The sequence below is a fragment of the Chiloscyllium plagiosum genome, unplaced genomic scaffold (genome assembly GCF_037043375.1).
Source record: "Chiloscyllium plagiosum isolate Xiang-an unplaced genomic scaffold, Cpla_swu_hap1 HiC_scaffold_31, whole genome shotgun sequence".
NCBI lineage: Eukaryota > Metazoa > Chordata > Chondrichthyes > Orectolobiformes > Hemiscylliidae > Chiloscyllium > Chiloscyllium plagiosum.
The window spans coordinates 12425528-12439808 of record NW_028270169.1 but is presented as its reverse complement, the minus strand read 5'-3'; the positions used below and the strand labels follow the sequence as shown (position 1 = coordinate 12439808).

Here is a 14281-nt window from a genome sequence, read left to right as displayed (position 1 = left end):
TCGTAACACAGTCCACAATCCCATTGGATGGCCAAGAAGGTTCAAGGGGCTGAATGGCCTCTCGGTCAGTCCAGGTGTGCGTGGTGAAGTCCGATCTCCAGAGGGGGAAAGCAGTGTAGGAAATACAAGCCGCCATTTTCAACTCCAGGAATGTTTGTTAATGATCTGATCACTTAGCCTGGCAGTGGTGATGCCTGTGATTAGCGGTGCTGTGATGCTGCAATACTCCTCAGCTGTCATTCATTGCCAGGTTCTCAGTGTAAGCCATGAATAGTTCAGAGATCTGACCATTCTCAAAGTGGGATATGCCCTACACAATACAATCGCATAAGGTGCATGATGTTTGACAGAAATCAGTTTCTGATCTCCTGTACGTGTTTGTGTCTCATAATTCTCTTCTTTAAAACCAGGGCAGGTAAGGACCTGGGGAGTGTTGCCAAATGAAGAGACCATAGACTGCAGATTCCTAGTTCCTTGAAAGTGGAGTTGCAGGTAGATAGGATAGTGAAGAAAGAGTTTGGTATACTTTCCTTTATTGGCCAGAGCATTGAGTATAGGAGTTGGAAGGACTGTGTGGATATCTGGTTGGCAGGGAAGTGTTGGACTGAAGAATCTGTTTCCATCCATAGATGTGACTCTACAACTACAAGCCTTGAGTTAACACTTCCATCTCTTTATAACCTCCCCTGCCCACATTATCTGCACTCCTCCAGGTCTGACTGCTTCACCATTGGGGATTGTATTTTCAGTTGCTTAGACCCTTACCTCTGGAATTCCTTCCATAAAACTTTCAGCCTCTCTATCTCCCTTGAAGACGCTCCTTAAAACTTATACTTTTACCTACACCTATCCCACTATTGCTTTCTCAACTTTTGTTTGGTAACGCTCCTGTAAAGAGGACCTTTAACTAGCTCCATGCTGTTTTATAGATGCTGTTGATTGAAAGTTATGCATCTGCACTTTAACTATTGAAAGGCAAAGGGTGAAATCTTCACCTGAGAAGTGATGGGGAAGGTGGTGGGACGAGTTGGCATACCAAGATACCCGTACCTTTATCACCAGCACAGTGATTTGGTTCCAACCTAGTTACCCTGCCACTCAGTAAGGCCCTCAGGAGGTTAATTAATGACTTTTAAAGATTAATTGATAGGATCTGGGAGCTGGCAGCTCTGTCTTACTGATGTCATGGCCAGAAACTGCCAGCCTCTGATTGCCTGGGACACAAAAGACCATGGAGAAAGTGAGGACTGCAGATACTGGAAGTCAGAGTCGAGAGTGTGGTGCTGGAAAAGCACAGCCGCTCAGGCAGCATCCGAGGAGCAGGACTTAATTCCTGATGAAGGACCTATGCTGAAACATCAATTCTCCTGCTCCTCGGATGCTGTCTGACCTGCTGTGCTTTTCCAGCACCACACTCTCGACCCAAAAGACCCTGGGCAGGCAATTGGCTGTTCAACGGGACTTCTTACCTCGATAGCCTCAGATTTCCCTGCTGTAAACTCTTCAGCTTTTGAAAAATCCAGACCTCTGGGCACCAACTCCAAAATCCTTGAATATATTGCTGCTGTCCAAATCCATGCCAATCCTTCACCCATCTCCATAACATTGCTGGATTGATCCTGATCGAGGTTTATGATCCTCCTTCGACTTCCTCTGCAAACTTCAACATAGTTTGCTACATTTTCCCTCAGAGGCTGAAGTGTGATCTTCTAGAGGTTTATATCATGAGGGGAAAGGCTAGGATAAATAGTCATGATCTTTTCCCTAGGGTGGATGAGTCCAGAACAAGAGGGCATCGGTTTAGGGTGAAAGGGGAAAAATTGAAAAGAGACCTGAGGTCCTAGGATGGGCTAAACAAAGACATGCATGAGGATTCCTAGAGGCCTGGCATTCAAACCAGAACGCCATCGACAAAAATATCGATTTGGACCCCATTTACCAACTTCTGAGAATAAGAACTAGAAATTATATCACCCACCTTAAGAGACCAAGATACATAAATAGAAAGTGGGGCATAACACCAGCACTTAACCAGAGGCTCACTGATGATGTTACCTTGTATGGTGATGAAACGTCTGAAAACAAACCTTCCAGCTCAGCGAGCAAACTTACAATCTGATCCACAACCTGAGATACAAATCTTCTCAAAAATCACAATCCAGACCTGGGTTCATATCGCAGCATGGAAAATGGAGAAATTTAAATTCAACAAAAATATAGAAGTAGAAGCTAGCCCAGTGTGATCAGTTGATTGTTGTAAATTCGTTCACCCATGCCCCTTAGAGGAGGAAACCTGCCATCCTTAAATGGTCTGGCCTGCACGTGACTCCACACCCACAGCAATGTGGTTGCCTCTTAAAGCACCCTCTGAAATCGCCAAATAAAACTACTCAGTTCCAGAACAATTTTTGTTTGTTTCATTCATGAGATGAGGGTGTCACTGGCTAGGCAACATTTATTGTCATTCTGGATCGGTGGTGCTGGAAGAGCACAGCAGTTCAGGCAGCATCCAAGGAGCTTCGAAATCAACGTTTCGGGCAAAAAGCCCTTCATCAGGAATACAGGCAGTGAGCCTGAAGCGTGGAGAGATAAGCTAGAGGAGGGTGGGAGTGGGGAGAAAGTAGCATAGAGTACAATGGGTGAGTGGGGGAGGGGATGAAGGTGATAGGTCAGGGAGGAGAGGGTGGAGTGGATAGGTGGAAAAGGAGATAGGCAGGTTGGACAAGTCCGGACAAGTCAAGGGGACAGTGCTGAGCTGGTAGTTTGGAACTAGGGTGAGGTGGGGGAAGAGGAAATGAGGAAACTATTTACCTAACGTTTATTGTCATATGTAGGCCAGATCAGGAAAGGATGGCAGATTCCATCCCTAAAGGGCAATAGTGAACCAGATGGGTTTCTCTGACAACGGATTCATGGTCATCATTAGACTCTTCATTTCAGATGTTTTGTTTGAATTCAAATATCAACATCTGCCATGATGGGATCTGAACCCAAGTACCCAACACATTACTTAGGTGTCCAGATTTACAGGCCAGCAATAATATCACTAGGACATTGTCTTCCTCACTAGGGACAGGTAATAAATGCTGACCTAGCCAGCAATGCCCAGATCCTATGAACAAATTTTTTAAAATGCACAGGGAAGCCTTGACTAATTTCCATGGTCATTTACTGTACAGGACATTGGTTAGGCCACTGTTGGAATATTACATGCAATTCTGGTCTCCCTGCTATTGGAAGGATATTCTGAAACTTGAAAGGGTTCAGAAAAGATATACAAGGATGTTGCCAGGTTTGGAGGCTTTGAGCTACAGGGAGAGGCTGAACAGGCTGGGGCTGTTTTCCCTGGAGTGTCGGAGGCTGAGAGGTGACCTTATAGAAGTTTATAAAATCATGAGGGGCATGGATAGGGTAAATAGACAAGTCTTTTCCCTGGAGTGGGGGAGTCCGGAACCAGAGTACATAGATTTAAGGTGAGAGGGGAAAGATTTAAAAGTGACCTAAGGGGCAACGTTTTCGCACGGAGGGTGGTGTTTGTATGGAATGAGCTGCCAGAGGAAGTGGTGGAGGCTGGAACAATTGTAACATTTAAAAGGCATCTGAATGGGTATATGAATAGGAAGGGTTAAGAGGGATATGGGCCAAGTGCTGGCAAATGGGACTAGATTTATTTGGGATATCTGGTCGGCACGGACGAGTTGGACTGAAGGGTCTGTTTCCGTGCTGTACATCTCTAGGACTCTATGAGTAGGATCCAGACCCAATGGTTCAACCTTCACACCCCAACACGGAAGTTTTCAGCCTTGAGTAGAATTAGTCAAATGCTCACAGAGATGTTCATTATTTGAGAAAGGGAAAGGGGGGTTCAAAGTGAAAGGAGTAGGAGTAAGAAAGGCTGGAATAGGTTGTGCAGGGGATAGGAGATGAGAGGACAGACAGCGAATTGGAGTTCAAGGCCCAATTGGCTAGATCTCTGGAAGAAGAACAGATTGAAGATTGTGGTGAGAAATATATTTGGAGGCAATCTTCCAGAAAAAAAAGAGAGAATTTGTTTGTCTCAAAGGACTTTCCACATTCTTAAAACCTCTTAACCTGTGCTTTACATATGACCTGGGACAGGGAGCATCAGTAAAGTGATCAATCACAAGGGTCTTGCAACTGAGAAAGATTACTGCTTCATTGAAATTCTTTCTTCTTTTCATCCACCCTCACGCTGTTCCAGACTAGCTCCCTGCACGCTTCTGATCAATCCACTCTTTCTCTGACTGACGGAAGTTTGCTAATGCTCATCTTGGATATCTTGTCCACGTGAGTTTTCTCTTGCTCTCCAAGGGGAAGTTCCAATCTTTGCTTGTCACCACTTTTATAAATTGTTTTATCATGACTTTTACTTTTGGTGCATTCTGTTTTAAGCTGGATGATTTTAGCAGATCAGAATAGGCGAACATTGAGAGCATTTTCATTTCTCACCTCTCGCTCTCCCCCATCCCACCTCCACCCCACTACTCACAAAATTGGTGGCGAAAACATTCCCAGACCACGGGCAAATATTTTTCCCCTGCCTCTGTCTTTGAGAAATCATTCCCTCCAGTCCAGTGCTGAACAAGGACTGCGAGTTGGGTACGGTTTCTTGGGGTTCTGTAAGGATTACTCAGCCAGGGGACCTGCCTGCATATATCACTCCAGAGGAATGCCAACTGGCTGGACATGAGACTGTAAGCAGGCAGAGTCTCTAGAGTAGACACACACACAGACACAGACACACACAGACAGACAGACAGAAACACACAGACAGACAGACACACACAGACAGACACAGACACACGCACACACAGACACATGCACAGACACACGCACAAACACACGCACAGACACTCACAGACAGGCGCACACACAATCTCTCACACACGTACACACTCTCACAGGCACACACTCTCACAGATACAAACACACTCTTACACACACACAACGCACTCACCGACGCTCGCACACATACAGATGTATGGACACACATAGATACATACAAACACAAAATCATGCACACACATATGTACACGTACATATACATATATGACTACACACATACATACACCCTTGTACATGTGCACACATATACATTACAACACACATGCATACACATGTATGCATAGACACAAATGTGCACACACAGACATACATAAACACACATGCACAAACATGCATGCATCATTACACACACACACACACACATAGACACACTGGTGCACACATGTCCATGCACACATGCGCACACATATGGGTTATGTACTTGTATACACACACAGCTACAAGTTAGCAACCAAACATTGAAAAGCTAGCTAAGATTCTTTTCACTTTCCCCAAACCAGATACACAAGGATTGACTAAACGCTTTTCCATTCCATTCCAGCCCACAGCGTCCCCAGTTTATTGTTATGTACCATGTGCATGCACAGCCAACTCCTTCAGCCTTCACCATTGCGGCTTCTGTGCTAAGAATCATGAAGTAAGGCAGCTCAGTGATAAAGCTAGAGTTTTCAGTCTGACCTGGGGAGGGAGATGACCAGCTTGTGCTTAGCTAGCTGTCTGCTCCTTCCTCCCTCACCCCCTCCATCTCTGGCCTAGTGCTGGTGCAGCTGAGATCAGACATAGTGTGGAGGGAATGCAACCTGCAATAGGAGCTTCAACACACTGTGCCACCACCTCACATCCAGATCGTAATCAACCGAGATCAAAGGGTAATAACGAGAAAAAGTAACTTTGTTGTGTTCCCACTCCAGGGGATCATTCTGCCACAGATTTTTACTGGTCTCGTAGCCAACATCTTCAATGCTGTAGTAAATTACCTCCTGCTGTACGTGCTAACACTGGGAGTGCTGTGAGTACCATTATTTTTATTTCCTTGTATACAGTGATACCTCAATGACCTGCTTTGTGATTCTTCTTTCCTCCAGCTCACTCCTTGCTCCCTCTTACCCTGTGGGCACTGAGCCAATGAGCTGCAGAGTTCCCTACATAGGAATGACGTGAGACCATTCAGCCCCTCAAGCTTGGACCACTCAGATGATGGCTGATCTTTGCTTCTACTCCACTGAGCCATGCTCACTCCCTTGGTTGCCTTACCCAGCAAAGACTGGTCATTCCCGGTCACAAAGGCCGCAGTTATCCACCAACATCTGCAGCCATTTGCGGGAGAGAATTCCAACTTCCTATTTTCCATGACACTCCCTGATTTCACCGGAATGTCGGTGATCCCATGAACTCGTTTCCAGGAAATAGCCTCTGCTGCTTGGCTGACGAGTGAGGGCCTGTAGGGAGAGGCAGAGGACGGGGTCCTGGTTTTCCCCTAGAGTGGGATGTAAGAATGAATAAATCTGATCCCTCACAAACTGTACATTGAGATATCGGCCACTGTGCATGCAGATTTCAAATATTGTACTCTATGCATCTTCCTCACACAACTGCACATTAGTGTTTTGATGCGTTATAGAATAGAATAGAATCTCTACAATGTGGAAACAGGCCCTTTGGCCCAACACATCCACACCGACCCTCCAAAGAGAACCCACCCAGACCCATTCCCCCCTACCCTATATTTACCCCTGACTAATGCACCTAACCTACACATCCCTGAACACTATGGGCAATTTACCGTGCTCAAATCACCTGCACACCTTTGGATCGTGGGAGGAAACCAGTGCACCCGGAGGAGAATGTGCAAACTCCACAGACAGTCGTCTGAGGCTGGAATTGAACCCGGGTCCGCCCCACTGAAGATGGTAGAAAAAGTTGCTGAGGAAAGCAACTTGGGACCTGGCTTTTTCTATAGGTTACAACAGTAAGGAAGGTGTACTAAAACTCTTATAAAATCTGGTTATACTGGAATACTGTACCCAATTCTAGGCATGGCAATGTCAAGAAGACAAGTGGATAATGCTCACCAGAATGGTATCAGGGATAAGGAACCTCAGTTTGGTCCATCAGTGATTGGGAAGTTGGGTTTTTTCTCCTTAGAGATAGAACAGGCAAAGAGAGATGTAGGTGTCCAGATGGATGTTTGATAGAACAGAATGTTACAATGCACTGCCTGAGAGAGAGAGAGATGGAAGCTTTCAGAAAGGCAGTTGGATAGATATTTAAACAGGGTTTGGGATGAGGGTGGAGGAGTTGGAGTGGGGTTAGGGTTGAGGGTGGGGGTTGGTTGGAGTTTGGCTGGGGATGAGGGTGAAACTGGGTTGGGATTGGTATTGAGGTGGGGATCAGGGTGCAGGTGGGGTTGGGGTTGGGATTGGTGTTGGGGTGGGGATGAGGGTTGGGGTTGGGGTGGAGTTGGATTTGGGGCTGGTGTGGGGTTGGGGCTGGTGTTGGGGTGGGAATGAGGGTGGGGATGGGTTGGGATTGGTGTGGGGATGAAGGTGGGGTAGGGGTGGGGTGATGGTTGGTGTTGAGAGGCGGATGGGGGTGGGGTTAGGGTTGGTGTTGGGATGAGGATGTCGGTGGGAGTAGGGGTGTGGGTGGGGTGAGGGCTGGTGTTGGATTGGGGTTGACTTTGGGGTTGGATTGGTGTTGGGATGGGGATGGAATGGGATTGAGTTGGTGTTGGGATGGAGTGGAAATGGGGGTGGATTAGTGTTGGGATGGGGATGGGGTGGGGGTGTTGGTGGGGTTGGGATGGTGTTGGGGATCGGGTGGGCTTGGGGGTCTTGGTGGGGTTGGATTGGTGTTGGGATGGGGATGGGGATGGGGGTCTTGGTGGGGTTGGATTGTTTTTGGATGGGGATGGGGTGGAGGTCTTGATGGGGTTTGATTGTTTTGGGATGGGGTGGGGTTGGGTTGGTGTTGGGATGGGGCAGGAGTGGGGTTGGGTTGATGTTGGGATGGGGATGGGGGTAGGGGTGTGGGTTGGGTTAGGATGGGGTGGAGTTGGGTTGGTGTTGGTGGGGGATGAGGGTGGGGATTGTTGTTGGTGTTGGGATTAGTGTTAGGGTGGGGATGAAAGTTGGTGTGTGGGTGGGATTAGGGCTGGTGTTGGGATGGAGATGGGGTGGAGTTGGGTGGTTGTTAGGATGGGGTAGGGGTGTGGGTGGGGGTGGTGTTGGGATGGGGATGGGAGTGTGGTTGGGTTGGTGTTGGGACAGGGATGGGTTGAGGGTGTGGTTGGGGTTGGGTTGGTGTTGGGACAGGGATGGGGTTGGGGTGTATTGGTGTTCGGACGGGGATGAGAGTGGGATGTTAGTGGTGTTGGTGCTGATATGGGGATTTGGATGGGGGTGTGTGTGGAGTTGGTGTTGGGATGGGGGTAGGGGTGGGGGTATGTGTGGGATTGGGTTGGTGTTGGGACAGGGATGGAGGTGGGGTGTGTGTGGAGTTGGTGTTGGGATGAGGATGGGGTGGGGGTGGGGTTGGGGTGTGGATGGGATTGGGGTTGGTTTTGGGATAGGGATGAGGGTGGGGTGTGGGTGGGATTAAGTTTGGTATTGGGACAGGGATGGCGGTCAGGTTGGGGTTGATGTTGGGATGGGGATGGGGGTGGTGATGGAGTTGGGGTTGTTCACCGTCGCTGGAGGTACTGGGACAGTGTGTCTGGCCTTCCTGAGTTGGAAAGGAAGTGGGACACTTTCTGGGTTATACTGGTCTATTTAAAATACGGTCCTGACAAATTAAACTTTCACTGGGGGTGTGAACTGGGCTTTTGTTGACACTGCTTTTAACACATGGACTTGTTGTTATCCAGGGGCTCAGCTGCTGCCAATGTTGTCTCTCAGTACTGTCAAGTCATCCTCCTATTTGTATACATTCGATGGAAAAAGTTATACATTGGAACATGGGCAGGTAAGTTACAGTCCAAGTATATTCCTAGAAATACTATTTTAAACTTATTTCTCTCTTCGTCTTTTCTTCGGAGTTTCAGAAGGTGTTTGATAAGGTACCACATATTTGGCTACTTAGTAAGATAAAGTGTAAAGTTTTCACAGCTCTGCTCTCTTGTTAGAGAGTGACAGCTTTAACCTGAGGGTCACCATGCCTCAGGCGAGGAGGAAGATTGAGGACAGTCCTTCATGGTCACCTCAGCCTGTGCAGGAATTGAACCCTCGCTGCTGGTGTCACTCTGTACTGCAAACCAGCCACCCAAGCTAAACTGACCCCCACTTAGTCAGATAAGAGGCTGTAGCAAAAGGAAATAAAGCATTGCAGATTAGGGCGAACTAAAACAAGGAAAAACAGAAGAAACTCAGCAGGGAAGTCAAGGCTTAGTCGTAAAGTATATTCAACATTGAGATTTTTAATCAGTAAGGAGAATAAGGGTTACAGGACAAAGGGAAGGTAGTGAAGTTGACGATTACCAGTTCAGTCCCTGAGCATATTGAATGGTGGAACAGAACCAATGGGTAAAATGGTCTAATCTGCAGTCTAATCCCCACCCCTCCAACCACAACAAGGACAGAGCCTCCCTGGTCCTCATCTTCCACCCCACCAACCTCCACATATATCGCATCATCCTCCGTCATTTTCACCACCTACAAACCACCAGAGATATCTTTCCCTCCCCACCCCATCCGCTTTCCGTAATGACCATTCCCTCCGTGACCAACTGGTCAGGTCCACGCTCCCTAACAGCCCACCCTCCCCTCCCGGCACCTTCCCCTGCCACCACAGGAATTGCAAAACCTGCGCCCACACCTCTCCCCTCACCTCTGTCCAAGGTCCCAAAGGAGCCTTCCACATCCATCAAAGTTTCACCTGCACTTTATACTTGTCGTTTACTATATCCATTGCTCCCGATGCGGTCTCCTCTACATTGAGAAGAGAGGATGCTAACTCACAGAGCACTTCAGGGAGCATCTCCAGGACACCTGCACCAATCAACCCCCACCCCCCTGTGGCCGACCATTTCACCTCCCCCTCCCACTCTGCCGAGGACATGCATGTCCTGGGCCTCCTCCACTGCTACTGTTCTTTGACCAGGCAGGTAACTAGAGGCTGCCCCCCTGGTCTAAAGATTGACAGTTAACTGATCCTCCAAGCCAACAATGTCCACCTAATCAGTATCTCTTCTCATGCTGTATAAACTGATCTTCCTTCAGCAAGTCAGTTTCCTTTGTCTACATCCATGAGGGCAAGACAAAAAGGTTCAATTCTGTCTCTACTTTACATGGCCCTTTCTCCAGTTGAGAAACACGCAGCTGATATGTTTATAGGTCTTCAGTTTTGTCAATACTAAGGCACCCATTCCAAAATGCAGAAGGGAAGTGCCAATAATTTGATTGGCATTCACTTAGTGACACTTCATGGTGACATGGCTCTGACCCAAATATTAAGCTGAACTGAGAGGGCTGAATGAGGTTTCCCTACATCAGCTAATTATTCTGAGATATTTCTGGCTTGATTTTCCTATTGGAGGTGGGAATCGGGAATAAAGCTTGATTCTGAATGGTTGACCTGCCTGTGATGCCAGATTTTCTATAAAACCTCAATCTCCCCAGTATGAGGTTTTTAAGACCTTAGAGATAGCTCTGCATCCATCTTATGTGCTCACTGTGGGATTAAAGAGAATGAGCCACTCTTCACGTTCAAAGTTACCAGGGCAAATGGAGAGTTGAGTCCCAAGAGAGGGTATGGAAAGGCTGGTTATTGGATTACTGCTTGATGCTTTCCTTGTGCAAAACTTCCCTAATTTTTGTCTAAAATCACACTGTGCATTGAATCTCTAAATTCAGCCCAACCCAACCTTCCAAAGAACCACCCACCTGAACCCATCACATAGCCCTGCATTTCTCATGGCTAAGGAGGAGAAAGTGAGGTCTGCAGATGCTGGAGATCAGAGCTGAAAATGTGTTGCTGGAACAGCACAGCATGTCAGGCAGCATCCAGGGAACAGGAGAATCGACGTTTCGGGCATAAGCCCTTCCTCAGGAATGAGGAAAGTGTGTCCTCCTCCTACTGCCCCCTTGACCATGACCCCACCCCCCACCACCAAACCATCATCTCCCAGACCATCCATAACCTCATCATCTCAGGGGATCTCCCATCCACCGCCTCCAACCTCATAGTCCCACAACCCCGCACCGCCCGCTTCTACCTCCTGCCCAAAATCCAAAACCTGACTGCCCTGGCCGACCCATTGTCTCAGCCTGCTCCTGCCCCACCGAACCCATCTCTGCATACCTTGACACGGTTCTGTCCCCCTTAGTCCAAGAACTCCCCACCTACGTTCGGGACACCACCCATGCCCTCCACCTTCTCCATGATTTTTGGTTCCCTGGTCCCCAACACCTTATCTTCACCATGGACATCCAGTCCCTGTACACCTCCATCCCCCATCACGAAGGACTCAAAGCCCTCCGCTTCTTCCTTTCCCGCCATACCAACCAGTACCCTTCCACTGACACCCTCCTTCGACTGACTGAACTGGTCCTCACCTTGAACAACTTCTCTTTCCAATCCTCCCACTTCCTCCAAATGAAAGGAGTATCCATGGGCACCCGCATGGGCCCCAGCTATGCCTGCCTCTTCGTAGGATATGTGGAACAGTCCATCTTCCGCAGCTACACTGGCCCCACCCCCACCTTTTCCTCCGCTACATCGATGACTGTATCGGCGCCGCCTCGTGCTCCCATGAGGCGGTTGAACAGTTCATCCACTTCACCAACACCTTCCACCCCGACCTCAAATTCACCTGGACAGTCTCAGATTCCTCCCTCCCCTTCCTCGACCTTTCCATTTCTATCTCAGGCGACCGAATCAACACGGACATCTACTACAAACCGATCGACTCCCACAGCTACCTGGACTACACCTCCTCCCACCCTGCCCCCTGTAAAAGCGCCATCCCATTCTCCCAATTCCTTCGTCTCCGCCGCATCTGCTCCCAGGAGGACCAGTTCCAAAACGTACAACCCAGATGGCCTCCTTCTTCAAGGACCGCAATTTCCCCCCCGACGTGGTCGACGATGCCCTCCACTGCCTCTCTTCCACTTCCCGCTCCTCCGCCCTTGAGCCCCGCTCCTCCAACCGCCACCAGGAAAGAACCCCACTGGTCCTCACCTACCACCCCACCAATCTCCATGTACACTGTATCATCCGCCGTCATTTCCGCCACCTCCAAACGGACCCCACCACCAAGGATATATTTCCCTCCCCTCCCCTATCAGCGTTCCGTAAAGACCACTCCCTCCGTGAATCCCTCGTCAGATCCACACCCCCCACCAACCCAACCTCCACTCCCGGCACCTTCCCCTGCAACCGCAGGAGGTGCAAGACTTGCGCCCACACCTCCCCCCTCACCTCCCTCCAAGGCCCCAAAGGAAACTTCCATATCCACCACAAATGCACCTGCACCTCCACACACATCATCTATTGCATCCGCTGCACCCGATGTGGCCTCCTCTACATTTGGGAGACAGGCCGTCTACTTGCGGAGCGTTTCAGAGAACACCTCTGGGACACCCGGACCAACCAACCCAACCACCCTGTGGCTCAACAGTTCAACTCCCCCTCCCACTCCATCAAGGATATGCAGGTCTTTGGACTCCTCCATCGCCAGACCACAACAATACGACGGTTGGAGGAAGAGCGCCTCATCTTCCGCCTAGGAACCCTCCAACCACAAGGGATGAACTCGGATTTCACCAGTTTCCTCATTTCCCCTCCCCCCACCTTGTCTCAGTCAAATCCATCAAACTCAGCACTGCCTTCCTAACCTGCAATCTTCTTCCTGACCTCTCCGTCCCCACCCCAGTCTGACCTATCACCCTCACCTTGACCTCTTTCCACCTATCGCATTTCCAACGCCCCTCCCCCAAGTCCCTCCTCCCTACCTCTTATCTTAGCCTGCTGGACACACTTTCCTCATTCCTGAAGAAGGGCTCATGCCCGAAACATCGATTCTCCTGTTCCCTGGATGCTGCCTGACCTGCTGCGCTGTTCCAGCAACACATTTTCTTTCTCATGGCTAACCCACACATCCCTGAATACATTTAGCACAGCCAGTCCACCTAACCTGCACATCATTGGCCTGTGGGAAGAAACCAGAGCACCTGGAGGAAACCCACACAGAGACGGGGAGAACGTGGAAACCCCGGTCAGACAGCTGCCTGAGGCTGGAATTGAACCCAGGTCCCTGGTGCTGTGAGGCAGCAGTGCTAACCACTGAGCCACCATGCCGCCCTGTTCTGGGACTGCCACTCTTGTTCCCATCATGTTGCAGTAAGTGAGCTTTAGAAACCAGTTAATGGCTTCCTGCTTCATGTAAATCTCAGGAAGTCAGAAAGCAAGGGTTTAGCAAGCTCATTAATGACATAAAGATGGTCAATTAACAAGGCTGATGGCTTCTTTCCCACCGGCCTTCTTTTGGGAAATCATCAGATTTGGAACAAAGTCTTCAGAACATAGAACATAGAACATTACAGCGCAGTACAGGCCCTTCGGCCCTCGGTGTTGCACTGACCTGTCACACCAATCTGAAGCCCATCTAACCTACACTATTCCATGTATGTCCACATGCTTGTCCAATGACGACTTAAATGTACTTAAAGTTGGCGAATCTACTACTGTAGATTCTACTACTATCTTCAGACTGGCTGTTGGTGTTGATTTGTTTCCATTTAGCTCTCTTCAATCCCAATTTGGAAGGCGAAAATTCCATCTTTCCCATATCATTTCAGTAACTCTGTTCTGTTAATCTAGGATGGTCTGCTGACTCTCTGCAGGAGTGGGGCAACTTTGTACGGCTGGCAGTTCCCAGTATGCTCATGCTGTGCATCGAATGGTGGACATACGAGATTGGAACGTTCCTGGCAGGTAAATCAATGAGGGTCACTTTGTCGATCAGGTCTCCTGAATCCTTGCACGTCAGCATTTTATGGGTCAGCTCTCAGTGGTGAAATCTGTGTTGTAAATGTAAGCTCTTTCTTTGAATGGGAAGGGGAAATCTGCGGTCACAATCCAATGTGAATTCATGGGTTTATTATTGATGATGTAAGTGGGCTTTCTGTCTTAGGACCAGTTCTAAACCTTCTAGCAGATAGTCCACAAATAATAAGCAGTGAGGAGAAGGAATTATCCATTCCAGGCCATGTGATACCTGTGAACAACATCCTCCACTATTCCTGAGAAGCTGAGAGTTCTTGGACAATATGGCGGGGTAAACTATGAAGAAGTCCAAAAGTAGACAACACAAATCTAAGATGGATACTAGTAAATCCAATGAGGAGTTCAGAAGGATCACTCTTACCCAGAGAGTGTTGAGAATGTGGAACATTCTATTAAGACCATCAGAAAAAGG

At 48.5% G+C, this 14281-nt stretch overlaps 1 protein-coding gene across 2 annotated transcripts in view; it reads left to right on the top strand.

Annotated features, from left to right (window-relative positions):
- Positions 1-14281, top strand: part of LOC122564210 (multidrug and toxin extrusion protein 1-like) — a 75721-nt gene that overhangs the window by 29646 nt on the left and 31794 nt on the right. For both annotated transcript variants that reach the window (XM_087977249.1, XM_087977248.1), the window contains 3 exons: positions 5778-5875; positions 8732-8829; positions 13684-13797. In XM_087977249.1, coding sequence (XP_087833375.1) covers positions 5778-5875; positions 8732-8829; positions 13684-13797 — 310 coding nt within the window. The remainder of the gene's footprint in view (positions 1-5777; positions 5876-8731; positions 8830-13683; positions 13798-14281) is intronic.